Source organism: Rhododendron vialii, chromosome 4a, assembly GCF_030253575.1.
Source record: "Rhododendron vialii isolate Sample 1 chromosome 4a, ASM3025357v1".
Lineage (NCBI taxonomy): Eukaryota > Viridiplantae > Streptophyta > Magnoliopsida > Ericales > Ericaceae > Rhododendron > Rhododendron vialii.
This window is the reverse complement of record NC_080560.1, coordinates 28,451,444-28,478,578: the sequence shown is the minus strand read 5'-3', so window position 1 is coordinate 28,478,578 and position 27,135 is coordinate 28,451,444. Positions and strand designations below refer to the sequence as shown.

Genomic DNA, 27,135 nt, shown 5'->3' with positions numbered 1-27,135 from the left:
GATGGATGTGTTGAAGTATAGAATTTTTAAAGTACTATAGTGCAGATGTTGTTTCTTGGTTATACAATGTCATGGTTAGTTGGTCAATACGTTGACTCACTTTTATGTTAAGGTGATAAGTCTTCCGCTGAGTGTTTATTTCTGATAGGTTGTGAGGTGTGGTTTGGTCTTCTGTGTGTAATGCCACGTGGTCGCGCCGACTCTGGCCCACTTTGGGTGCCGTTTGCGGGGTGGGACATAACAGGTTCATTATGTTAACAAACAAAAAGTGAACACTTCGTTTCAGCTCGTTAACCTTCAAACAAGTTACTACTTGACTTGTTATGCGTAAAAAATACAAGCAAAAGGTTGCACATTTTCTTGAAGCTTATTAAGTTTTCAAACCAAGCTTGTTTGGCTCATCGATTAGCCCTAACTGCAATAACTAAGGCAAGCTCAAGTTGCCCAACAATGATAAACCAACTCAAGAAAAATTCAAATGGAAAATAAACCTAACAGATAAAGAGCGACTTCAAATTGGGACTAATAATCGATCAATCTTTTTATTAAGAGTGTAAAATACCCACTTCGGTTAGCTCAAATTCTCTGACAGGTAATCGCCTATCCGAATTTATCTTTCATATGGAGGCGTTATTTGTCTCACCCATGTACAAGTATGTCTTTTCCCACTAGGATTAGATACACACATGGTGAATTATAATATTAATATATCTCTTGCTGTTCCAACAAAAAAATTATTGAAGCGAAGACAAATTAAGTAAAAGTTGGTAAAAAGAGAGAAGAAAATACCTCAAGTGCATTCAAGGTGGCATTAAATAGAGTAGGAAGTGCTCTGCCCCCAACATGTATATCTCCATCAACTGATAAGTGCTCAAATCGGACTTCAATCTTCGGAATCTCAATTCCCACCCTGTGTATGTAGGTAATCAAACATAAACCCCAACTAACCCTTTGGATGGTGAGAAAGGGTAAGATAAGAAAGGGAGCTCTTTCTCACAAAATCTCACCATTTTTGATGAGATTGGATGAGAAAGGGGAGGAGCCAATCAAAACATTTTATTTTTTTTACTTTTATCTCCATTTATCATCATAATAATCAATCTAAATGAGTGATTTGTCTATAAACCAAAACCCTTTCTTTTCTTCTCTTGAAATCACTTCATCCAAAACGTATAGGGATGGATATGTTTTCGTAAAAAAAATAATAATAATTCAACGTCAGGTCAAAACGTATAGGGATTTTCATAAAAAAAAATAAAATTCAATGTCAGGTGTCTAACTCGCCTAGTCACACTTTAACTAATTCCCTTTCCGGTTTGGTTAAAGGCAACTCATCCATGCTGGAACTACATACCTGACTCCTAGAATTGAATCATAGTTGATTGTATGGGAAGTAAATCCACCAACCAACCGGACTAACCGTACAGCTTTTACCCACAATTCTTTCTTACTAGTTTGGACTAAACTTATTTCGGGAAATTCCTGGTCAGTTCCTTTTTTGCTTGGGGTTTGTGCATACCCTCTTTTGTTGCGTTATCCCGTGCAACCCCTTTTTTAAAGATCCTTTACTATTATGCCTTTTTGCAAAATTCTTGGGGGTGTGAATTTTTTGGGTGAATTCTTGGGGGTGTGAATTATGGGGCAGAATTTACACTCCAAATTATAAAATTCACGCCCCTAAATGCAGAATTTACACCGCAGCCCATAATTCACATATCATTTGCACTATTCACGCCCTCAAAATTCACACCTATTTTACAGAAATCACAGCCCATGCTATGTCGACATACAGAGATCTCCCAAAAAGATTCTAAAAAAAAAACACAAAAAAAAAGAACCGAGGAGAAACATAAATAGCTATATAAAAATATGAAAAACCGATTCAATCATTATGTACAGTGCCAAATTCTATGCTAAATCGATTTAACGGACTTGCACATTGTGTTGTTCTCGCTACTTCGATCAAATTCGTCTCATGAAAAGTATTCAGTTAGGGCTACAAAACCACAATCTGAAGAGCGAAACCTCAGAATTATACAAAGATGGATCACAAAAAGAAGGCAAATGAAACAATTGGAGAGAGAGTACTTTATCGATCGAAGCGAGAAGAAAGGGATCATGTAAGGAACGTTTGAGAGTGTCAAGATAAATTAACATCTCTTTCAGCTCCGACTCCATTGCCTCTACAATTCTCTCTCTCTCTCTCTCTCTCTCTCTCTCTCTCTCTCTCTCTCTCTCTCTCTCTCTCTCTCTCTCGTGTATGTGTTCTATAAAAACCGGAGAAGGAAGGAATCTAGTGGGCTGATAAGCACCCAATAATGCATATTCTTAGTGCTTAAGTCCTCTAGTATATTGCGTTTGTACATATATGTTGTCGTTTTTATGCGATATTGCACGTAAAGTTGGTTTTTGTGTATTTCAGGTAATTCGTATAAATAAGGCGCGTTTGAACGCCAAGGAATGCTCCAGGTGCAACCAAGTACTCAAGGCCATGTGCCACCATGTTGTGGTGTCCGAAGAGTCATGAAAAGGTGGTTTGGAGGTTGCTTGGGTCGCCCAAGGGTCAAGGGAATTGAAGGACATATGAGGATTTTACTAAAGCAATTCATCTTCCAACTAGCTGAGAGTAGAATCATCATAACTTTTGATGTACAAACTACTTTTGATCCAAACCACTTGGGTTAGAAAGTAGACTCGACAAGCTTTCCAACGGTCCAAAGAACACCCAAATCCGAGTTCGGAAGTGTCCGAAGCGAGCCCGCGAAGTTGCCCAAAAAATCTGTCAAGCTTGTACCAGTACTGGCCAACTCCTAGTATCGGTACATGGTGTCCAGAGTTCAATTTTTCCAGCCGTTTGAAGGCCTTGTACCGGTACTAAGGCATTTCCAGTACCGGTACAGCCTAGGAAAATCTGCAGATTTTTGTAACCTTTTTCAACCTTTCATTTATGGAAAGTTTTCACTTGTGGAATGTTTTTGGGATATTTTAGGGACCTTTTGGTCTTTTGTAAAGGATATATTGCAAGCCCTATAAATAGGTTTGTATGCCTTTTATAGAATTGATGGTCATTAGTTAGATTTAGGCCTAAGTTTTTCTTGCTTTCTAGGATTTCCTCCATAGCTTTCAAGCTTTTCTCAAGTGTAATTTCTTCAAGAACTCTAGTAAGTATTTGTCTTAGGTTAATTTCTCATTTATTAATGTTGTAGCTATGCTTTGGATCTTTGCATAAATCAAGTTTATTTACGTTTTCTTCAGTTAAATCTTTCGCTCCATTTTTTTACCATGTCTAGTCTTTTAGCTAGCTATGTGTGAGTAGTTTTTTGGCTAAGTCTTGGGCTAATCTTTCCCAAGGACTTAGGTGGTTATTTGGTTCTCAAACCTTTGGGCTTAAAATCATGATTTTCGGAATCGAACTAACCTAGCCATTTCGGTCTAAGCGAGGGGTGTTAACTCCTTAGTATGTCGTTTAGTCAAGCGGTCTTGGCAAACGACATACCGAGGGCTCGTGGCCTCCTACGTGTTAGATACATTAGCAAAAATAAGTTGGATTAATTCCGTTTAATCACATCTTTTGATAATCGTAATCGTTAAAGTGAAATCTTCCGAGTGTGAGCGCGCGGTCGTGACTCTCATTTGAGTTATATTCAAGAACCAATAACGGCCTTTGTTAAGGAAAAGATGATCCCTAGATGTAGGGGGATGAAAACAATTGACGCTTCGGATCAACTGGATTGCAACGGCTTATTCGTGCCTCTTCACCGGAACCCTAGCTCGACGTCTGAACCCTAATCTGCAAAATAGACAGGGGGTGAGTGCACCTTTGCCTCTCGTGGCAAAGGCCCTCCGATGCCTTTGTTAGTATCACGTACTAGCAGTTAAACCCTAATTATCAGTAGGAAAGCAATAATAATGCAACGTATTGCGTACCTCTTTCCTCTAGGTTCACCTCATATTTATAGATCTCGTGTATGCTTGTTTCCCAAGCATCCCTGTTTCCATAGGACTCCCAACTCGTATAGGAAACCAAGGATATCAAGGACTCTCGTTTCCTTTATCAGTTTAATGGAAAAGAGTCCTTTTTAGGATTCCTTTCCTTTACTGGCCGAACATCCCATTCTCATTGGGTATCTTTCTCAGATCCTTTATTCATGGGATCTTATTCCTTTAATGGAATAACAACACTCTGGATTCTTCCAGAATGTTCCCCATGTTTCAACAATTAATTTGGGGTTGTTTCCTTGTTTGGCAATCTCGTTGCCGATCAGGCTGCCTGGACCAATGACTTCATATGTAATCTGGTCCAAGCAGTAATAAGAATGTCACTATGTGCCGAACAGCTTAGTTTCACGCCACTGGCTTCACTTGCCATTGACCTTTAACTAGTCGAACAGACTTCACAGATCAATGACTTTCCATGCTACTGATCCGTACTTCCGTTCACCATACTGCCCGGCGATGAATCCCGTCGTATTCACCTTGCACTCCTAAACATCACGTGTTCGGCGACTAAATGTCTCTGCTCGGGAACACCTCCCTACAATTGCTCCCCAGCTTCATGTATTTACCACTGTTCGGGGGCAATATATGACGCTTTTAGAAACAGAATTTTTACTACGACCAGACTCTTCTGATCCCATGCAGCCATAATTTCAATATCTCATTGATGTATTTTGGCGCCTCCGTCACTATACCATCTCGAGGTAATGACTCCACGTGGTGCTCATCGTACGCTTTTCATTTAATGTGATCTGCCACTCTGTTCAAACGACGTCAATACGCCGTTTAGTTAGAACCCCTTTCCCCGTTACTTTTCCTGTAACGGCGTAAGAGGGGACGCTTCGTCTCCGTTTCTCCCTCTTAAACCCCAAAAAAGGGGTCATTTGGGTTTTTACCCAAAAACACTCGAACTTTCTTTGAGACTTTCCCTCTAAGCTTTTCTGCCATCGCCGCCTTCTGAAAACCCGATCGCGTTTCAGGAAATCGTCACGGTTCCCTTGTAAGATTCTCGTTCTTAACTCTATTTTCTCTGCTTAGGTTTTCCATCTGAGATTTCATTCTCGAATTTGTAGATCACTTCTAGGGTTTCAGTCTCGTCCAGTCGTATTTTTATACTTCCTTCGAGTATATCCATGGTGGATGAACACGATAACCTTCCTAAACCCGGTAAATTTAGGAAATTATGCGAGACCCCTTCTGCCATGACAGCATTTAGGAGGGATTATAACGTTCCAGAAAATGTTGGTCTCGAACTCGCCCCTCTAGGGGCAGATAGGGACGGTGGCTCTTGGGATAGAATGTGTATCCCAATCGTAGCCATCGTCGAAGGCGGGGTCCGTTTCCCCCTTCATCCACTCCTTCGTCAAATCCTGAGTTGGTACCGTCTCACTCCAATGCAAGTGTCAACAAATGTATTTAGGTTGATAATGGGGGTAGTTGCTTTGAATAGGATTCTAGGCACCCAGCTGGGGATCTGGGATATTCAGTGGTGGTACAGCATTGTACTTAACCCTGATTATAACACATACTATTTCAAAGTAAGAAGGGCAGAAAAGCGCCTCGTGCTGAACCTGCCAGATTCTGCTCGGGACCATGAGGTTGATTTTCTCTATGTCACTGGAGCTTTCGAACCTCTAGGAGAGGATGGTCAAGTGGTGGGGCTCCACTGCCCCCACATATGGGGCTACCCACGTAATACTCCTCATTTTCCTAATTCTGAAAGTTTCTGTTTACTGCTTTCTCGTAGCGTTTCCTTATGTCTTATTTATTTTAACATTTTGGATGCAGCTGATAACGCTAACCACCGTCCCAGACGTACACCAAGCAATATCCGAACAGAGGATATCAACAAAGTACTTAAATACACAGGAGTGCCGGGTACCCGAACAGCTGGTCGGGGTCGGGACGTTGACGTGCTGCTGGGGTACGAACCTTCATACAGAGGAGTCATTGATAGAAGACTAGCTCATCCCAGCACCAGTGCTGCTTCTACCTCCACTGCCCCCCAACCACGAAACACAAGGCTACAAGCTGGTGTCACTGTTGCCGGTCAGTCAGACGAGATTGCTATCCCTGACGGTGTACCTCAAACACGTGTGGTACTTAGAAGATCTAGGCGTAGGCAAGTCATTACCGAACAACAACCTGTTCTACACCCAATCACCAGTCTGTCTTCCTCATCCGGATATTCTCGATCTCCTCCGACTCCAGGTACAATGACACACCAACCCATCAACCTTAGCTCTTTACTTACTGTCTCCTCACGGGGACGAGGTGCTACCAATAGGGTAGCATCAACTGGTGTCCCTCCCCCGCGTTCACGTCGCAATAGGGGGGGATCTGCACGGTCATCTTCTTCTCCTCGGGAAGTTGATACTGCTACAGAAGCCACCGACTTCCATCGAGACAAACGTCCAAGAGCTGACAGTCAAGACGGTACTGCTCCTGGAGCAGTTACCGAAACTCATCATCCCATCTCTCCAACCACTGAAGTCCTTCCTCAGACTTGGACGCCTCCCTTCACTAGGGGAGATCGTCCTGTTCATGTCGGGGATAGTGCTAGCTCCTCGGAGACAGCACTTGCCCTTGCCCAAGGCTTACTGCTCCCTGTAGATATGCAGAAAGAATCTGAGGCTACATCTGATCGGCTCGTCGCCACTGGACTCGTCAGTGGTATTAGGGTAATGTGATTTAATCTTTTCATATAAATCTTAGTGCATATTTCATACACCACTGGATATTCTTATTGCTTACTTGTTCGGTGTTTTGCCAGTTCATTCAAAAAATGGTCACTTTAGGTAAAAAGTACCAAGAAGCAGACGCAGAAAGGGTGAGGCTGATGAATGACAATACCAGACTGCTCCGAACAGTTACCAGGCTGGAGAGAGAAAGAGACAAGGCCAAATCTGACTTCAACCAAACTAAGGAAAAACTTGAAGTTGCCGAAGAGAGCCTCAATCAGGCGTTATCAGAGATTGATACTGCCAAAAAAGCTGCATATGAGGATGGGTACCAGAAAGGATTTGACACCACAACTGCGAACTATGTTCAACAGATTCCCGCTCTTCAAGATCAAATTTGGATTGCTTGCTGGGAAACCTGTTTAACAAAGGTTGGCGTTGCTGAGGACTCTCCATTGTGGACTGATAATGAACTACCGAGCAGCCGGTCTGCAGCTTCCCAACAGCAAGATGTTCCTCTGGAAGATGATGTTGAGCAGCAGATTGAAGATTTTACTGGAGCAGAAGAAGACATCCCATCTGGTTCCCAGGCTGTCCTGTCCCCAGCTCAAGATGCGGTCAATGAACCCATTGTGTTGGAGGAGAATCCAGCAGATGATGGGGCAGGTCCCCAGGTTAATACGGATGTTCCGAAAGTCCAGAATGTGGACTGACTGTTGGTAGGCTTGTCTGAACTCCTTGTTTTTGGTTGCTGGTCCTGCGTGACCATAAGCATTTGGCCCTGTGTGGCTCCCAAACTTTTAATATTTTGTCTCAAACAGGTATTCGGCCCTCCGTGGCATTTGCTCGGCTCTCTTCTGTTTATTACATCTGTTCGGATGCATTGCTTTAATCTCAAGTATTTCGTACTATTGATTTGTTCGATCATATATTTTGTGTCTGCATAAGTATTTCGTACCCAAGCAGATCCTAGAAACAGGACGTCGTCGTACTGAATCTAAGTTTCACGTACTTAGAAACTTTTGTTGAACCAGTTTTTCGGACTGGTTTTCAAGTTTTAGTACATACAAGTGTTTTCATACTTGTATTCGTAAGGTTCATATAGGCATATAGGTGTAAGCCATGCCATTTGCTTTTTACAAGTCTTTCAAGTGTTGTCACACAAACACTTGATCATAAAGGATTTCCTCAAGTTTCACATACTTAAGTATCTCGTACTTGTATTCGTTAAGTGTCACGTACTTAAGAATTTGGCTTACATTTAAGTCAAGCCAATATAGTCTCTTAAGTATCACGTACTTAAGATGCCATATAAGTATCTCGTACTTTGAACGTCCATACAAGTATTTCGTACTTGTATTATAAAAAAACATACAAGTGTTTTCATACCTGCAGTTAGTTTAAGTGTCACGTACTTGGTTTTAAGTTTCACATACTTAAAAACTTTTAAGTTTCACATACCTAAAAGGTATACCCTGCTCCCCAATACGAATAAAGGAGACTAAACTCGTAGTTCGTATTTAAATACCACAACAGTTATATGAAATAAGTGATTTTATTCATAATCTGCAAAACGCAAGAGGGCGTTTATTCGTACCCCATAAAGTAATCAAAAATAGAACAAAGGAATTATATTCGTAATTCCCACACAATCACGTAGTGCAAATCTAAAACAGATTTTAATACTTCTAAACAAAGAACTTTCGTAAATTATGAACATTCCAAGGTCTTGGAATTGGATCACCATCCAGATCTGCCAATCTATAGGCTCCTATGCCCACAATTTCAGTTACTCTGTACGGGCCTTCCCAGTTGGCCCCCAACTTGCCTTCGTTAGCCACCTTGGTATTGCCGAGCACTTTTCGTAGCACAAGGTCCCCAACACCAAATTCCCTAGGATGAACATGTTTGTTGTAGCTTTTCATCAGCTGTTCTTGGTAAGAAGCAAGATGTACCAAGGCTTTTTCTCTCTTCTCCTCGGCAAGATCAAGCTCAATTTCAAGGGCCCTGTCATTGCCTCCACTTTCAACCAAAGCTGTCCTGTTGGTCGGCAGACCCACTTCCAGAGGTATAACAGCCTCTGTTCCAAATGCCAACGAATAGGGGGTCTCTCCCGTAGACCTCCTAGGCGTTGTTCGGTGAGCCCACAAAACTAATGGTAACTCATCAGGCCATTTGCCCTTAGCTTTGTCCAGTCTTTTCTTGATTCCATCAAGGATAGTTTTATTAGATGCCTCTGCTTGCCCATTACTCTGAGGGTAAGCTGGGGTGGAATAATAATTTCTTATTCCATACTGGGCACAAAAAGTCTTGAATTTCTTCTGAAATTGGGATCCATTGTCCGTAATCAATGAATAAGGGACCCCAAAACGAGTGATGATGTTTTTCCACACGAACCTTTCTATCATAGGTTCAGTGATTTTGGCTAATGGTTCTGCCTCAATCCACTTCGTAAAATAATCAGTTGCTACAAGCAGGAATTTTCGGTTCCCAGTTGCTTTGTGCAATGGACCTACGATATCCATTCCCCATTGGGCAAAAGGCCAGGGACTCGTCAAAGGCACCAGATCCTCAGCAGGTGTTCGAATCATTGGTGAGAATTTCTGACACTTCTCACAAATCTTTACATAAACTTTTGCATCTTCTTGCATGTGTGGCCACCAGTAGCCTTGAGTAATTGCTCGGTGAGCAATGGATCTCCCTCCAGCATGGCTCCCACATGTTCCCTCGTGGATCTCATGAAGGAACTTCTGTACCATCTCAGGATGTACGCATAGCAAATAAGGACCTGTGAAGGATTTCCTATACAACTTACCCTCTGGGGACAGCCAAAACCTAGCAGATTTGACTCTTATCTTGTGGGCCTCCTTTTTATCAGAAGGGAGTATCTCGTCTCGTAAGAACTCTATTATTGGGTCCATCCAACTTGGTCCTTGGTTCACGTCCAAGACCAAGTCTACACTCCTTCCAATGCTCGGCTCATTCAGATATTCAACTGCTACCTTCCTTTTGAACTCAGTAGGAACAGCCGCAGCCAACCATGCTAAGGAATCCGCATGAGCATTCTGTCCTGAACTTATTTGCTCAATATATACCCTCTCGAAGGTATCAAGCAGGTCCTTGGCTGCCTGCACGTAGGCCACCATCTTTTCATTTCGAGTCTCGTACTCGCCGGACAGTTGATTCACAACAAGCTGGGAATCACAATACACCCTTACCCGCTCTGCTTTAAGGTTTTTCGCACTTCTCAGTCCTGCCAAGAGTGCTTCATATTCAGCCACATTATTGGATGCACTAAATCCAAGCCGAACAGAGAGTTCAATCAGAACTCCTTGAGGAGGAAAAAGGACAATTCCAATTCCAGAACCAGTATTACATGCTGATCCATCAACGAATAGCTTCCATTCTTTAGGATCCTGTTCGGCAAAAGGTTGATCCTTCAAGGATGATGTGTTAGCCGCCTGCTCCTTTCTCGTAGGAGGCAAGGGAGCTACAGTGGGGGAAAACTCTGCCACAAAATCAGCCAACACTTGGCCTTTAATTGCTGTTCGTGGCTGATATTCGAGATCATACTGGCTCAGCTCCACAGACCATGTCGAGATCCTTCCCGAGAAATCTGCCTTTCGAAGCAGTGATTTTAATGGATACTCGGTATGAATCACAACCTTATGGCTTTGGAAGTAGTGTGGCAATTTCCTAGTTGCTGTCCTAAGTGCCAGGACAAGTTTTTCTAATGGCAGATATCTCGTCTCTGCATCCAATAATGTCTTGCTAACATAATAAATGGGGATTTGCTCGATCCCCAAATCCCTCAATAAGACTGCACTAACTGCGTGCTCGGAAACAGCTAAATACAGAATTAAGGACTCACCTGGCTGTGGAGTTGACAATAATGGGGGTTCGGCCAAGTACTTTTTCAGGTCTTGGAAGGCCTGCTCACATTCAGCTCCCCATTCAAATCCCTCCCTCTTTTTCAGTAACTGAAAAAAGGGTCTGCACTTGTCACTTGACCTGCTGATGAATCTGTTCAATGCTGCTGCCATTCCTGTCAGCCTCTGGACTTCCTTGGTAGTTTTGGGACTCTGTAATCTCTGCAAAGCATCAATTTGTTCGGGATTTGCCTCTATCCCCCTTATGGTTACCAAATGGCCCAAGAACTTTCCTGAACCAACTCCGAACGCACACTTCGAGGCGTTGAGTTTCAACTTGTATTTCCTCAAAATGTCAAAGACTTCTCTTAAATCAGTGATATGCCCTCCTTTTTCTCGACTTTTCACCACCATATCGTCAATGTAAACTTCTAAAGTTTTCCCAATGAGATTTTTGAACATGATGGTTGCAAGTCTTTGGTATGTAGCCCCAGCATTCTTCAGTCCAAACGGCATGACACTGTAGCAGTATAATCCTCGAGGTGTGATGAAGGAAGTCTTCTCTTGATCAGGTTCAAACATAGCAATCTGATGATATCCTCGATATGCATCGAGAAAACTCATTCGCTCGTAGCCAGATGTTGCATCAACCAATTGGTCAATCCTAGGCAAAGGAAAACTGTCCTTAGGACATGCTTTGTTCAAGTCTGTGAAGTCCACGCAGACACGCCACTTTCCGTTCTTCTTCTTTACCACAACAGTGTTGGATAACCACTCTGGGTAATAGACTTCACGTATTGCCTTGGCCTCTAATAAACGATCGACCTCTTCAATCACTGCATCTACATGCTGCGCGGCAGCCCTTCGTTTTTTCTGAATGATCGGCTTGTGTTGAGGGTCAATGTTTAAATGATGACAGATCACGTCTGCATCCACCCCGGGCATTTCCTCTGGCACCCATGCAAAAACATCAATATATTCCTTTAGAAATCTTATTGACTCAGCCTTTTCGTTTGCTGATAATGATTTCCCAATCAAAAAATATCTTTCAGGATCAATCTCGTTGATCTGAATCTTCTCCAAGCCCTCTACCACTTTTTCAGCCGGGCTTCTTCCAACATCTTCGATGGTTGGTTGATCTGGTACTTCCAGTGTATGAATATGGTGGACTTTTGGGGCTGTTTTGATGATGGAAATTAAGCATTGTTGCGCCACCTTCTGGTTGCCTTTAAGAACTTCAATCCCATTTGATCCTGGGAATTTTACCATCTGGTGATAAGTCGAGGAGACTGCTCTCATCTTATGCAACCATGTCCTCCCTATAATCGCGTTATAGGAAGAAGGGACATCGACCACTAAAAAGTCCGTTCTTAGCACCACTGATCCGGCCCGAACAGGTAATGTCACTTTTCCAAGGGGCCAAACTGCTCCTGCACCGAACCCAATAAGAGGCGTTGTAGACTGTTCTAAGTCTGATTGTGCCAGGCCCAGCTTCTTGAATGCATCATAGTACAACACCTCTGTACAGCTCCCCGAGTCCACTAGAATTCTTTCGATGTCGTATTCCCCAACTCGTAGGGTTACGACCAATGCATCATTGTGGGGTATTTGGACCTCCGCCAAGTCATCGTCACTGAATGCCATGCTCTCGTTGCATGCATTAGTCTCTCGCCCTCTCTTGTTTCCCAACCGCATCACGTGCTGATCATGCTTGACCTGTCTTTGCAACAGCCTCACCTCACTCCTCGTATAAGGTGCAGCCAACCCATGTATCATATGGATCACGCCTTTAGGGTGTTGCTCGTAACCCAGTTCCATGACCTTCCCTTTCTCTTTAGGGTCCTCCTGGATAAACTCCTTGAGATAGCCTCGAGAGACCAAATCATCAAGGTGCCTCTTGTATACCTCACAATCCTCGGTCATATGGCCCCAATCCTTGTGATAACTGCAGTGCTGATTCGTAGCACGTTTTGCATCTTTATCTCCACCTAGACTTGGGGGCCATTTAAAATATGGCTGATTCTTTATTCGATAAAGAATCCTGTATATTGGCTCCTTCCAAACCGTAGTGATAGAGAAGAAGGACTTGGGGTCAGGAGCTTGCTTGTCTTTGTATGGCTCTTTCTTAGCCTGTCCGTACTCCCTTCTGTCTTTGTAAGACTTGGGTTCAGGCTTATCCACCTTTTTGGCAGGTGTCTTCTGCTGTTCGGCAACCGTCCTGCCATCCTCACGGAGTATGTCATCCTCCATTCTGGCGTGTTGCTCTATCCGTTCCATCAATTTAGCCAAGGTGGCTACTGGATGTTTATTCAATGAACGGCGCAGCTCTCCCCGAACAGGCAAACCAGTTTTGAACGTAGCAATTGCATACTCTTCACTGCAACTTTCAATCTCGTTGAAAGTTTCCCAGTACTTCTTTGCATAATCCCTGATCTGCTCGTTCTCCTCCTGCTTCATGGTAGAAAGACTCTCAAAAGTCTTTGGGGCCTTTCTGCTTGTTAAAAACCGAGCAGTGAATTCCTCCGCCAACTGCCTCCATCCTCGTATGGATCGTGGGGCCAACTTATGAAACCAGGATAAAGCCACCTTGCCAAGACTGGAGGGAAACATTTTGCACAAGATGGAATCATCCCCCTCATGCATAAACATGGCCTGTTGGTAATGTTGTATGTGAGCTACGGGATCCGTATTTGTCTCGTAAAGTACGAATGCACCGTGCTTCACTCTGCTCGGCAACCTTGCTTCTTGTAGCCTCCTTGTAAAGGGGGAGGCTGCAATATTACTCAGGGCCTTGCGTGCTGCTTCTCGTGCAGTTACTGTCCCATCCTCTTGCTCCTTTGACTTATGGGCCGAGGTCTTGACCCAATCAGCATCAGGTCTCTCGTACCTGTCTCGATGATGCTTTCTTGTGTCCTCTTCCTCGGGGGTAGAACTCCGGTCTATGCTCTTCCTTTTTCGTGAAGAAGTCCTTCTCTCCGGTGTTCGGCTTCTACTTTTTCTTCCCCTTTTTCGTGGAGAAACTTCATGACGCCCTCTAACAGGACTTCTGCTCCCGCTTCTGCTCCTTCTTCCTCGTGAAGGAGCTTTTCTGTATGGTACCACAGCATACCTATTGCCTCTAGAATTTCTTCGAGACAGGCCAGAATCCTCCGGATGATCCCTAATTCTTTCCAATTCTCTGATCTCATGCTCTCGTTTTTTAATCAGACGAGCATACTCCTCGACTTCTTGCCTCTTCCTATCAAGAACGTCGTCACTATGGTGCACACTCCTGGAGTGCGCGATCGATTCATCCCTTTGATGGGATTTACTCCTTCTCGTGGATCTCGAAGCCGTCTCTCCATCTCCTCTATTTTTGGAGTTATGATGCACGGTAAGGGGGCGGTCCTTACTCGTGTTCCTTCTGTGCCCACCCTGGGGCTTTCTCGGAGCCCCAGGTGGTGATTTGTCCCTTCCCTCATCTAACACATCTTTTGGTTCATGCGGCGTTGCTGGAGTTACTTCCACCATGGTCGTATTTCAAAAGGGAATTCTTTCGTTTCCCACAGACGGCGCCAATTGTAGGGGGATGAAAACAATTGACGCTTCGGATCAACTGGATTGCAACGGCTTATTCGTGCCTCTTCACCGGAACCCTAGCTCGACGTCTGAACCCTAATCTGCAAAATAGACAGGGGGTGAGTGCACCTTTGCCTCTCGTGGCAAAGGCCCTCCGATGCCTTTGTTAGTATCACGTACTAGCAGTTAAACCCTAATTATCAGTAGGAAAGCAATAATAATGCAACGTATTGCGTACCTCTTTCCTCTAGGTTCACCTCATATTTATAGATCTCGTGTATGCTTGTTTCCCAAGCATCCCTGTTTCCATAGGACTCCCAACTCGTATAGGAAACCAAGGATATCAAGGACTCTCGTTTCCTTTATCAGTTTAATGGAAAAGAGTCCTTTTTAGGATTCCTTTCCTTTACTGGCCGAACATCCCATTCTCATTGGGTATCTTTCTCAGATCCTTTATTCATGGGATCTTATTCCTTTAATGGAATAACAACACTCTGGATTCTTCCAGAATGTTCCCCATGTTTCAACAATTAATTTGGGGTTGTTTCCTTGTTTGGCAATCTCGTTGCCGATCAGGCTGCCTGGACCAATGACTTCATATGTAATCTGGTCCAAGCAGTAATAAGAATGTCACTATGTGCCGAACAGCTTAGTTTCACGCCACTGGCTTCACTTGCCATTGACCTTTAACTAGTCGAACAGACTTCACAGATCAATGACTTTCCATGCTACTGATCCGTACTTCCGTTCACCATACTGCCCGGCGATGAATCCCGTCGTATTCACCTTGCACTCCTAAACATCACGTGTTCGGCGACTAAATGTCTCTGCTCGGGAACACCTCCCTACACTAGACTTGCCTCTTTTAGTTCATAAAGCACTTTTCTAGTCTTTTTCTTTGACATTTTCACCTTTTAAAGTAAAACCAAGTTGGCCGTCTTAAATGCCGAAACCACCATATAAAACCTACAATCTGATTAAGCTATATTCGATTCTCTAAGGGTACGATCCCGATCTTACCGGTTATTATGCTATCGACGACCTAGCCCTACGCTTAGGGTTTTTAACCTTATATTTGAAGGCGAGGTTGTGGTAGTAAGCATGGGCAGGTAAAATTTGTCAGTCTCGGCGAAGATGCCGCGTCGGAGAAGATCGGGGCTGAAGGTTGAAGGTGGGACAATGACGAGGGTATTTTCGATAGTTTACTTAAAATCAGACTTTTGAGGGGCAGGACTTATGCGGAACCGACTTGACATGTAATGGGCTTGGAACAATAGACAGTGACAAAACGGGGCCGGCTCGGAAGGACCCCAACTTAATTTTGGACTACTTGAACAGACAAAAATCCATGCTTTTGGGCTAATTGTAAATGTAAAGACATTTATATGATTGTTTTACTTGGGCTTTTGCGGACTTACCCAAGCCCTAGTCCTGTACTTGTAGCTTAAAACGTTGCATTCATATGGTGATAATTTTTGGTTATTGCATCACATAATATTCAAAGTATGATACTCAAATAAGGTCAGTAGAAGAACTAGGGAGGAAAAATTGATGAAGGCAGGGATCAAACGAAAGACCAAAGAAGTGATCAAGGGTATAAGAAAAATTCCAAGGAGGAGAGAAAATTTCCTACCCTTCTTTTGGGTATAAATTGTAGTGACCTCCCTGAGATTTTCATCAAATGCAAAAAATGTTTTGAGGTTCTAAAAATATTGGCTTCTATCTGGAAAAAAAAAAGTATAGGAGACATGAAAAATGAGTTACACAAGGGAAAAATGGATCATGTTTCTGTATAAAAGAATTGCCACTAAAATATAAAATGCAGATATAAATTTGATCAAATATCTTCAAACCCTAATATGGATTTTAAATTTAAAGCTGAAAATTATAGTAAAAGAAAAAAAAAACTTGGTTCTTTAGTTTATCTAATACCGTTAGGGTGTCCAGTTTTTATTAGCCCAAACAAAAAGTGTTCGAGTCATCTCGAATGGGAGAAATTTAAATAATACTATCAAAGTTAGGGAGAATAGTGTATTTGTCATTATGTCAGAGGAAGTCCCTGCATTTATAGAAACCCTTAGGGGAGGTTAGTGTAATTTATTGTTCCTTTTTTTAAATTTACGAAAGAGGGAGATTCACATCCTCCCCTAAATTTTTGGTCAAGTAATTTTTTTTCGCATTTTTTTCTCTTCATAATTTTCTGTTTAGCTTTTCATTGTATTTTTTAAATTAACTATTCGCTCGGTGGAAAAAATATAAAAAGTATAAAATATTGACTAGAATTGAAAAAGTTTAGAAAAATTTAGTGTTAGGTCCACTACAGACATAGAGGGAAGTGCTACAATACACACCCCTTATTTGGGTGTGTATCATATACACCCTCATTGAAACACACTAAAATGTTATGATTCCCAAAATGTTATGAATGTATTACTCAAAAGTTACGAATTATATGATGAAAAGTTACGAATCGAAATAAAATGTTATGAATGATCGGTCCTATAAGTAATTTTTCTATGAGGTGGCACAATATGAACCATACAATAGGTGCATATGATACACACCTTAAAATAGTGTGTATTGAAGACTTTCCCATAGAACATTTCATAAGTTCACAAGTCCACCTAATAGTTTTGTAAAGTCACAAGTTTACAAACTAAACCCTATGGTATCTTATAAAAGTGCCTAAAACCCTAAACCCTATGAAAGTGCCTAACCCATTAAAACTCTATAATAGAAAAATGTACCCTAAAATCTTAAAAAAATGCCTAAACCCTAGGGTAATCTACCCTACCCTAGGTTACCGGCCCTATCCTATAATAAAAAAAATGCACCCTTAAATCAATCTTATGAAAATTCCTAAACCTTATGATACCCTACCCTTCTCTATAGTACCCTAAAATAGATTTGAGACCTTACAAAATTAATAAGTGGACCTGTGGGCTTATAAAGTTCACATAATGGACCTAAAACTAATTTTCTAAAAAGTTTATATAAGACCCTACTAAAGACAAAACACTAGCTTTAAGAAAAAATTTCATTTATAGTAATTTTTTTCATTTGGTCATACGTAATTTTTACTTTTTAAACTTCTATCATCAAGATGAGTGATTAATTTAAAAAAAATAAAACATGAATCTACTACAAAAATATAAAAAGAAAAAATACCGCAAAATTAGGAAGCATGGTAAATTTATCTTCCTATCTCATCTGAAAAATGGAAAAATCCGTTCACCCAAAAAGGGTCACAATATACGGTCACGTTATACAGTCAATTTATTAGTCTTTACACACATCCAGCCAGTATTAACCCCTCTAGCCATCCATCCAGAATTCTCATTTTGATCACCATTTTCTTAAAGATTTATCAGACATTTGTGTAGTGAATAATATTTTTTACATTCAAAAAAACTTATTTGTTTGTCGGGATCGGTTGACAACATCGATTGATCTCAAATAACAAATTACACAATTTAGCAGACTAATACTTTAAAATTAGTAAGTGGAAACTAATTTTCTTCGGCAAAGCACGGATTACTTCCCTGTGGTTTGAGCTTTTTCTACATCACCTCCCTATTTAGATACATCCTAATTTGACAATGGTTGATTTATGCTTTCTTTCTTTTTTTGGCACTTGTTTCCCCTTTTTTTTTTCCCTCCCCATTCTAATGTTTTATTACATAAAATTTTTAGATAGACAATTTTTATTTTTTTTGTGCTTTATTCTTTTGGTTTATATTGAGTTAGAGAATTATTCGAAAAACTAAAAGGCAAACACTCTAAAAAACAAACTTGCAATTTTTCTCTTCATGAAAAAACATGAAACAAATTTTAAACTTAAAAAAAGAAGCAGCATTTTTTTTTTTGAAAGGAAGAAGAAGCATGTTTGCGCACATGGTTATTCTGGAAACAAACTGAAACAAAAATAGTAGGTACATCTTAAGCTTGCAACACAGTTTCGAAACTTAAAGTCAATGCAGCTAATTGATTGCTCATCTCCTTGATTTTAAGCATTGGAATCAAATAGTTGGAATTGGAGTTGTTTGAGATTCAGAGCCAACTTGGCATCCCATTTCCTTCACATTGTTTGTTAATTTGCAACACACTATGGAATCTTTGTTTCTGGAAAATTGATTAGGTAATAGTAGTTCAAACACCAACAACATCTTCAATGGTGGAAAATCGAAAAAAACCCACCGCCCCACCACTAAGCAAAATTATTTTCTCGGTTCCAACTTTAAAGGATCCGTGGAGATGTTTGAGGAACAAGATTTGTGAAGTTGAAACCCAATTTTGTCTTCTATCGATAATCGACGGCACCCACCATGCACCCAATATTGTTTTTGGCACTTTGGGATGGTTTGGGATTTGGGTGAGCAGATTTGGTTAGAGAGAGAAGCCCTAGAGAGAGAGAGAGAGAGAGAATTTGCTGATGTAGTGAAAGAAGCCCTGGAGTGATGAATAGGGAAGCGTGGAGAAAGTGATGTAGTGTTACCAATTTGTTTGGTTGCTTCCGTATTGTTTTGGAGAAGAGGAAAAAGAAGGGTAATGTTGTCTTCTTACATAGAAGTTCAACTTTATTTAGTCTTTCTTTCATTTGTACTCTCATCACAAGCAAGGGTACTACACATTCCATTAATTTGGATGAACAATGCAACGGCAGTACTTTAATTCAAAACTACGAAAAGATAAATTGGTCATTTCCAAACATTAGGGAGGTGACGTGCCAAAGCCCCAAACCACATAGAGATAATCTATACTTTACCCAATTTTCTTTTATCATGTAGTAAAGTAATTTACATATTTTTCAACACCAATCGACAAAGCATCAATATCGATCTCTATATAGAAGTTTAACTCAAATCTCACTACAACTAAGTGCAGTTGCCGTTAGACAAACTATGTTGTTAGTAAAAACTAATTAGATTACTTACCAAAAGAAAACTAATTGGGTGATTATCCTCGAACGTTAGTCTAATTTTCAATAAAAAGAATTACCGAACGCCCACAAGTTCTCTAGTAAGTGTAGTGTATTTATTTACATGTATCAGTTAGTTGCCTTTAGGTTTTCAATCCCAACCACGTAAATGTGTCTTGATTTTTGGTCCTAGCATGGCAGTAAAGAGAGAGAGAGCGAGAGAGAGAGAGAGTGTTCACCTATCAGTCCGGTCCCTCAACCGTTGAAGAAACCTCTCGTTATCTTCTTCAGCAGTCTTGAGTACACTATCCATCAACAGCTTCTTCTCTTGATTTCCTAGCTTAGTTACATCCACCTCACCTTGCACGATTTTACCGTCGTCCAGCACTCTATTTAGCATCCCCTTCCTCAACCTGTCATATGTCGGGAGCCGCTCAATTGCCGCCCACCGGAGCTCCTCCTCCTCATCTTGCCGCCCGCTCCGGCTCATCGCACGGCTGAACACGTCTGGCTGCCCTTGCCATGCTTCCCGGAAACTCGTTGACGCCCAACTCCTCTTGCTCCCTGACGCGAAACTCCGGCGACTGCTCGAGGATCGCGTCAGATCATCCCGGGACAATGTTGCCATAATGATACTGTTATACAAAAAGGAGACAAGTCATAAGTTAGCTCGGACACTTCAATTATTAGAAAGAAAAATAACAAACTCAGACGAATCAAGTGACATAAATAATAGTACTAAAATCAGAGGAGAAGGGAAGAGAATAGTAATGTGATGTCGAACCCTAACCATATCATTAATTTGATTAATACTATCTCCGTTCCAATTTAATTGTCATTTTTGGGAGTTCGTGCCACTTTTTAATTGATTATATCTTGTAATTTATAATGTTTTAGGTGATTTTGAAAATATTGTATTATAGAACAAATCGAGATCTATCAAACAAGATTCATATAAGATATAAAATTCATTACCAATTTAAAAATATAACTAGATTTTTTATCCAGTTAGAATAGAACTGAGACAAGTAAATTGGAACGGAGGGAGTATCATTTAGTGCGCATATCTATAATATCGGTGATGTGAATTGCAACTTCAAATTAATGGTACCAGATGCAATATATTTATGTGCACATCTTCAAGGGCGGAGAAAAAGAACAATCAACTTTACAAAATTAATTAAGACAACCACAAATACCACATCCTCTTTCCTAGTTGGGCTCTAGATCTTTTGTACTAAAAATTTCGTGCAAAATAGTTTTTAAGAGTAATGAATAGAAAGATAGACAGAGAAGATTTATCGGAGACAGTGGAGTTTTGAGATTCAAAAACAAACAAGACACGTTTCATACTGATGGAGAAATTCTAACATCCTAAGATTTTTAGGATCCTAACAGGGGCACATACTTAGCAATATATGTATATGTGTATGTGTGTATATATATATATATTAATTCTTTGTACAGAAGAGAAGAGATCTTGAGCTACATAACAGCGAGAATTAGCCGAAAATTAACCTTGGAACCGCTCAAAATCTTAGAGTTTCCTCAGAGAATAAATGAGTATTTGACGAAATATTCAGGTCATGCACCGCCCGATGATTCTGAAATTCTCAGAAGTAATCAATATTTCTCTCGAGTGAAGGTATAACGAGGTTACTTCATTCCAACTGTATTGCCCTTCTTCGAATTCTCAGCAAACTGGAGAAAAAATCTATATATTCAAAGTATATATATATCATGTATCGCATGTATGCACAAGTATATATGCATACAGAATCTTATCTCTTACGCATAAGTGAGAAGAGTAGCAAGAAAATCCAAATCCAAATGAAGATATGTGCCACTGTGTAGCCGCAGAACAGTGATTTTTGAGAGAGAGAGGGAGAGGGATAGGGAGAGAGAGAGAGAGGGGTGGTCTACCTATGAGCGGTGCAATTATGAGGATATTGTTAGTCAGCTATATCAAGCAATGTTACGTTACAATAAAATTATATCTTCAAGTCAATTTTGTAAAGCTCATGGTTGGCTCCATAAATAGGACAATTTATTTGAACCGTAGTAATAGTATCATATCATATCTTTCTTTTTCTTTTCTGTTTTTTATTTTTATTTTTATCAATTGATATAAAATATTACTACATCATGTATAAATTATTTAAGTACAAATCACAAAATACTACATCATTTGTGTAAGAGTCAACGAGATAACTAAATCCAACAACTCAACCACTATAAATCCAACCCGCCTACAAGCCCCCATTAGGAGGAAAAATAATCTCAACGGAAAAACACTCACACGCAGATAAAAATACTCAAATTCTTGATCTCCTAATGAGATGTTTAATCCTGGCCAACCCATCGTAGTATGATACATATCTAGGTACTCATATAATATGCCATCTCACATACACCACTACATTTGCACTGACTACATTGCTTTGTATGAGTAAAAATCCTTTTGCCGGGGGGGCCTTATCAAAATGTCGGATTCAATAGTAAATTTTGTCATTCCCAATCATACACTGTATATATAGCGGTATGAATCCGGAGGTACTTGACCAAATGGGATAAATTTTTCACTGCCAGGGGTACTACATGATCCCCACTTAGCGCATTTGGGCTGTCCATTTTGAATTTAGATGACTCAGATTTAGAAAGAGAAAAATGTGAGAGAAAGAGGAGATAGAGTGGTGGGATGAGAGAAGAGAGAGGGTTTCAATCTGGCCCACCTAATATATTTTTGGACGGCCCGGATGGGCTGCTCGGGCATTACATGGGCACGGCCACGTGGTATCCACCCGGTATTGAAAAATCTCTCGCCAAATGGGTATGAGAGACTATTAAGTGTTTATTGTTCACGAGCTCAAAGGTTTGAATTCCACGAAAGTCAAAATTTCCAACAATTGGGGTTACTGGAGAGTTTATAATGTCGTTAACTTCAAGACTCTAAAATTAGGTGAGATGTGCGTAAATTGAATCAGACATCCAATTTTTTTTTAAAAATAAAAAAATAAAATCATAGCTCGAAATCGTTCAATTGTATAGGTCTCCAACGAACATGTGATAAGGAGAAAAGAGAAATACTCCTATGATAATTGAAGGGGCTTGGCACAATGTTGGAGGTGATGTGACAAAAGTGGAATTGGAATTTTTCAATAATCTCTGCAAGATACTTATACAATAATATTACAATCACATACAAATACATAAATACTAACACACACATTTACAAAGAAGAATGACCCCACACACACATGAGTGTATAAGTATTTTTGTGTGGTGCTAAATTTATTGGATACTTAGATGTACTCCTAAGCTCAAAGCGATCGATTAAGGCTACAAAAATTTAGTTAACTTTTGGTTTTTTATATAAGGACCATGATATTTTTCTCAGAAAGGAAATCAATCCTGGAATAATGGGGACTTCTAGAAGAGAGATCAATTACCACCCAAGGTTGCTTTAATCAGAAACAGGAGTACTGGTGGAAAGATCCATAAATTTGATTTACACCTCGTGCATTAATTATTCGAAAATTTATGACAAGATTTATGGGTTTGTACCATTTTTGAATTCGAAATTGCTAAAAGGATCATATAATTGGAGACTGTTCAAAGTCATTAATCATGTCAGAAAGTGTTACAACAATACACTCTCAATGTTCCCAATTATGGTGGATTTTTCCTAAAAAGTTTGTTTAAAGTTTAAAGATTTTAGATAAATTATTTTCGCTAAATAAACTTTTAGTTAATGTAGATGAGAAGAAGGTGTCTAAATTACATTGGTGTCTCAAACTCTATTTACCATAGGATCATAGCTCATTATTTGCTACCCCTCTGTCCCATTTTATTTGGTTACTTCTAAATTTTAAGATGTCCCAAAATCCTTTGAAAAGTTGAAGAAAATTATGGGTAGATTTCCATAACGAACCCTCATATATATATATATATGACAAAAAGTAGTTTTCAAAGTAAAAAACGAGCTAGGAACCATGTTGAAATTAAGTTCTTAATCAAAATTTCTAAGAAGACATGTATTAATTGCGCGTCCCCTCAAGAAGTTGAGCTCTCTGTCTTTGTTTGCTGGTTAGGTTTTTTGTTTTCAGGTATTTGGGCTAGCTTTCTTTTGGGTGTTTGTTGGTGCTTTACCAACTTTGGGTGTTTTTTCTTTTCTATTTTTTTTTTAAAATGTGAGGTGAGATGTAGTAATAGGTGAGGTACTACCGATTGCGTATGATGCTGTTTGTGTGTCACTGCAGAATTTCTGTTTTGTATCATTTGTATTAATGATATGAAATTTTTTCTTTGCTAATAAAAAAAAAAGGTTGAGTTCTCCGGAAATTTTGGCCCAAGAGACCGAATGTAGTAACAATTTTTCTAACACCACACCCAATCACACACTCAAATACATATTCATACTCACAATAAAGGTGGGGCCCACACATATTGGGTGTGTAGTATGTGCGGGCTCCACTCCTATTGTAAGTATGGGTGTATATTTGGGTGTGTAATCGGGTGTGGTTGTTGAATGACTAATGTAGTAAAATAATACAAGAAGTTTAGGCAAGAAAGAGAAGTACCCTTGAATGTGAAGATATTTGACGACGTACGTCCCTGCTACGTACTCAATCTCGAATGAGCTCTGGCAGCTCTCCTGTTTATAAGAACCATTAGCAGAGCGAAATAAACCATGCATGCATCCTTAATTCGATCTACAGAAATCAATCAATATATATATATATATATATAGGGGACAGTTCAAGGGACATCCGAAAAAATACTTAAAAAAATATTTCAAATCTCAATTTCATAGTTTTCAATCAAATTTTTATGATCCGAACCGTTCAATGTGTGCAAAATGTGATTTTAAGGGTGCTTGCGAGAAATTAGTATAAAAAAATGACCGGGAAAAGCTTGCTTTGAACAGTTTTTATTTGAACCGTTCAATAAAAAACTGCTCGGATCAAGCCCTTTCCGATCATTTGCTGATTTACCGCGGGTATCCTTAAAACATGTTCTGAACACATTGAGCAGTTCGGATCATCGCAAATTGATCGGGAAAGTGACCCTTAAAATTACGTTCTGCACACATTGAACGGTTCGGATTTTCAAAATTTTGATCGGAAAATAAAAGTCCCTCATTTTGTTAAAATGAGGGATCCCTCACTTGAAAATTTCTCTATATATATATATATATATATGATGCATGAATGCGTATGGAGATGGTTGGATCTGGAAAAAATGATCCATGAAGTATCAAAACGGACAGTTGAGCCAAAATTAATATAGCCTAGCTATCTACTCCGACTATGATGTATGTACTAGTAATAAAATATTGAGAATATATATGAATTTATCTGCAGGCCTTCAACTGTAGAATGCATGCATTTGTCATGTTGTCCCATCTACAACTTCCCAACCGTTTCCATATAGATGGAATAGGAGGATGGTTGGGAGGGATTGGGTTTTCAATGATGTGGGGGCCAACTATGCACTCAAGTACTTGGTTCTATATACTCTAGTACTATATTTGTCAAACATTGTACGGCACCGGCTACCATGCCTCAAAGCGGTATTGGGACATCATGCCTCCATTTTTTTTAAACACTTTTGGATCTTTTCTTTCGATCTTAACCCTTGGATTCATGCCCCTCTCTCCTAGTAACCCTTGGATCCATCCCCCTCCCTTCTAAAATTATTTTGAAAACACCTAAAAACGTTGAAGTTCAGCCTTTAGTTGTGATAAGTGTGCCTTATTTTGTTGTAAGTATTAGCACAAAGTATGATAAGAAGAGCCAGTGTTCATGGTAAGTATAATGGTTGAAAAAACGCAAAATCACCTTACTTTTAGAAGGTGGTTTTGATCCAAGGGTCTAGATTAACCTAAAACCTAATCTAATGGTCTATATTAAATGGGGGCATGATGCCCCAATACCACACTAGGGCATCATAGAAATTTTAACATTGTATATATTAACGGGATTATGGGGTTGCGTGTTAGAGTTAGTAATTAGCACATGGGATTAAGAGGTTATTTATAGACTTGGCCTTTCAAATTAAATCCTGCCTCTTGCGGGACTCGAATCTTAATTACCACTATGAGAGAAAAATGGGCAACCAATTTTATTGAAAGTGGTGCTCCCGTCAAATTTGACTTTAAAGTAGCAACCTTTGTACCAAAAAGAAGAAAGACTTTAAATACCAACGTATGTGGGACTCTGCCAAAGATAGATGAGGGCTTATTAATTACAATCATTCTACTTCTACACCCATTTACACACTCATTTACACATCTACACTCACAATAGAGATGGAGTCCGCACAAACTACACATCCAGTATGTGTGGATCCCACCTCTATTGTAAGTATGGGTGTGTATATATGGGTGTGGAGCTAGAATTTTTGTATTAATTACAATCATTCTACTTCCACACCCCCTTACACATCACTTTCTAGCGTTGGATTAAGGGTAAAATATTGTTTACCCCCTCTAACTATAGGTCAGACACGCTTTACCTCCTCTAACTATTTTTTTTAGCACTTAACCCCCTTTAAGTAATGAAAACCATTATTCGTCTGTCTTCCGTGACGGAGAGGCGTAAAGTTATGAATTTACCCTCACAAAATCACAAATCTGCAAAGGTCAATGAGCCATTCTTTCCCTAACCCTAAAACTCGATTTGGCCTTGGCACAATAGCAGCTAATGCAACAAACAGCAGCAGTAGCGTGAACAATGAAAGCGACACTAGCATCATCTCATCTTTCAACAATTCCAATAATAGCAGAAACAACAACAACATCATCTTCAACATCGACACCCATCTAAAGCCTCTCAGCCTTCCACACCGCTCCCTCAACCCCCAACAACCACCACATCAACAAACTACAAACCCCCAATCTTAATCCTAATCATAACCCTAATTCTATTCAGCAGAATCAAAACCCTAACTCGAATCCACATCAGAAGCAATCGTAGCAGCAACCGTCGATGGCTACCCCATTACCCTCTCGGACCTTTACGTTAACTCTGGTGTCACCGTCTATGACGTCAAGAACGTCCTCGTTTACCTCGTTTACGACGGCGGCGAATGGCTCTCTCCACCCCCGCCGTCGGTAATTACTGAAGGCCCTGAAGCTGAAATGGTGGTGCCGCCGTATGTTCTGTGCCGCTAGAGGAAATCGAGTGCTATGGGCTGAACTGCTCCATTGAAACCCAGAGAGAGAGAGAGAGAGTTAGTCATGGAAGTGGAGAGAGAGTCAGCCGTGTAAGTGGTGCTTTGGTAGGAGATGAGAGAGAGAAAGAGAGACTATTGTGTATATGTGTACATCTGTGTAAGTGAAGGGTAATAATGTCTATAATGAGTGCATGGCATGTGACTTGGACATGACACTTTCCATCCAATTCCTAACAGAAGTTAGACGGAATAAGAGTTTTCATTACTTAAAGGGAGTTAAGTGCTAAAAAAAATAGTTAGAGGGGGTAAATAGTAATTTACCCTTGGATTAAACTCTAAAGTTGATCGACTTGTACACGTTTCTTTTTAATTTTGTTCTTCAAAAATTACCCTCCTGTCGAAAGTTGTTTCCATTTTGAGAGTTATTGTGACTTTTCAATTGATTATATCTTATATAATTTTTTTGGTGATTTTAAAATATTATTTAAAAATATTAATTGAGATCTATCAAATAAGATTCATATTGCATATAGAAAGTATTATCCATTGAAAAATATAATTAATTTTTTTTAGCCATATAACGAGGGACTAAAAATTAGGGATGCAAGGAGTTACATTTAGACCTGAACGGTTTGGGTTATAGAATGAGATTTTTAAGAAAAATGAGTAGAGAATTATAGAGAATTTGTTTACCAAAAAAAAAAAAAAAAATATATATATATATATATATATATATAGAGAGAGAGAGAGAGAGAGAGAGAGAGAGAGAGAGAGAGAGAAATTTTTTTTATTGAGGACAGTGCGTAGAGATTTTGAGATCCAAAATGAACAAGCATTTAAAAGTCCCGTTGGATTTCAACTGGAGCCCAGGTTCTCCGGTTGGGTCTCTTTTATCTTTTATGATTCGGTGGTCAATGGTTCGCGGGGTTCTGATTAA

The 27,135-nt window shown here is 40.0% G+C and overlaps 1 protein-coding gene across 7 annotated transcripts in view; it reads right to left on the bottom strand.

Annotated features, from left to right (window-relative positions):
- Nucleotides 1-20,923, bottom strand: part of LOC131322319 (ABC transporter G family member 39-like) — a 36,168-nt gene extending 15,245 nt beyond the window's left edge. For 3 of the 7 annotated variants that reach the window (XM_058353600.1, XM_058353605.1, XM_058353606.1), the window contains exons 1-3: nucleotides 20,541-20,798; nucleotides 19,262-19,657; nucleotides 790-910 (exon numbers count right to left, since the gene is read on the bottom strand). In XM_058353600.1, the coding sequence (XP_058209583.1) occupies nucleotides 790-910; nucleotides 19,262-19,650 (510 nt within the window). In that variant the 5' untranslated portion in view covers nucleotides 19,651-19,657; nucleotides 20,541-20,798. Of the gene's footprint in view, nucleotides 1-566; nucleotides 650-789; nucleotides 911-2,088; nucleotides 2,925-19,261; nucleotides 19,658-20,540 lie in introns of those variants that run through there. The other 4 variants (XM_058353599.1, XM_058353602.1, XM_058353603.1 and 1 more) reach the window with 4 other exon arrangements.
- Between the last annotated feature and the right edge of the window lie 6,212 nt (nucleotides 20,924-27,135).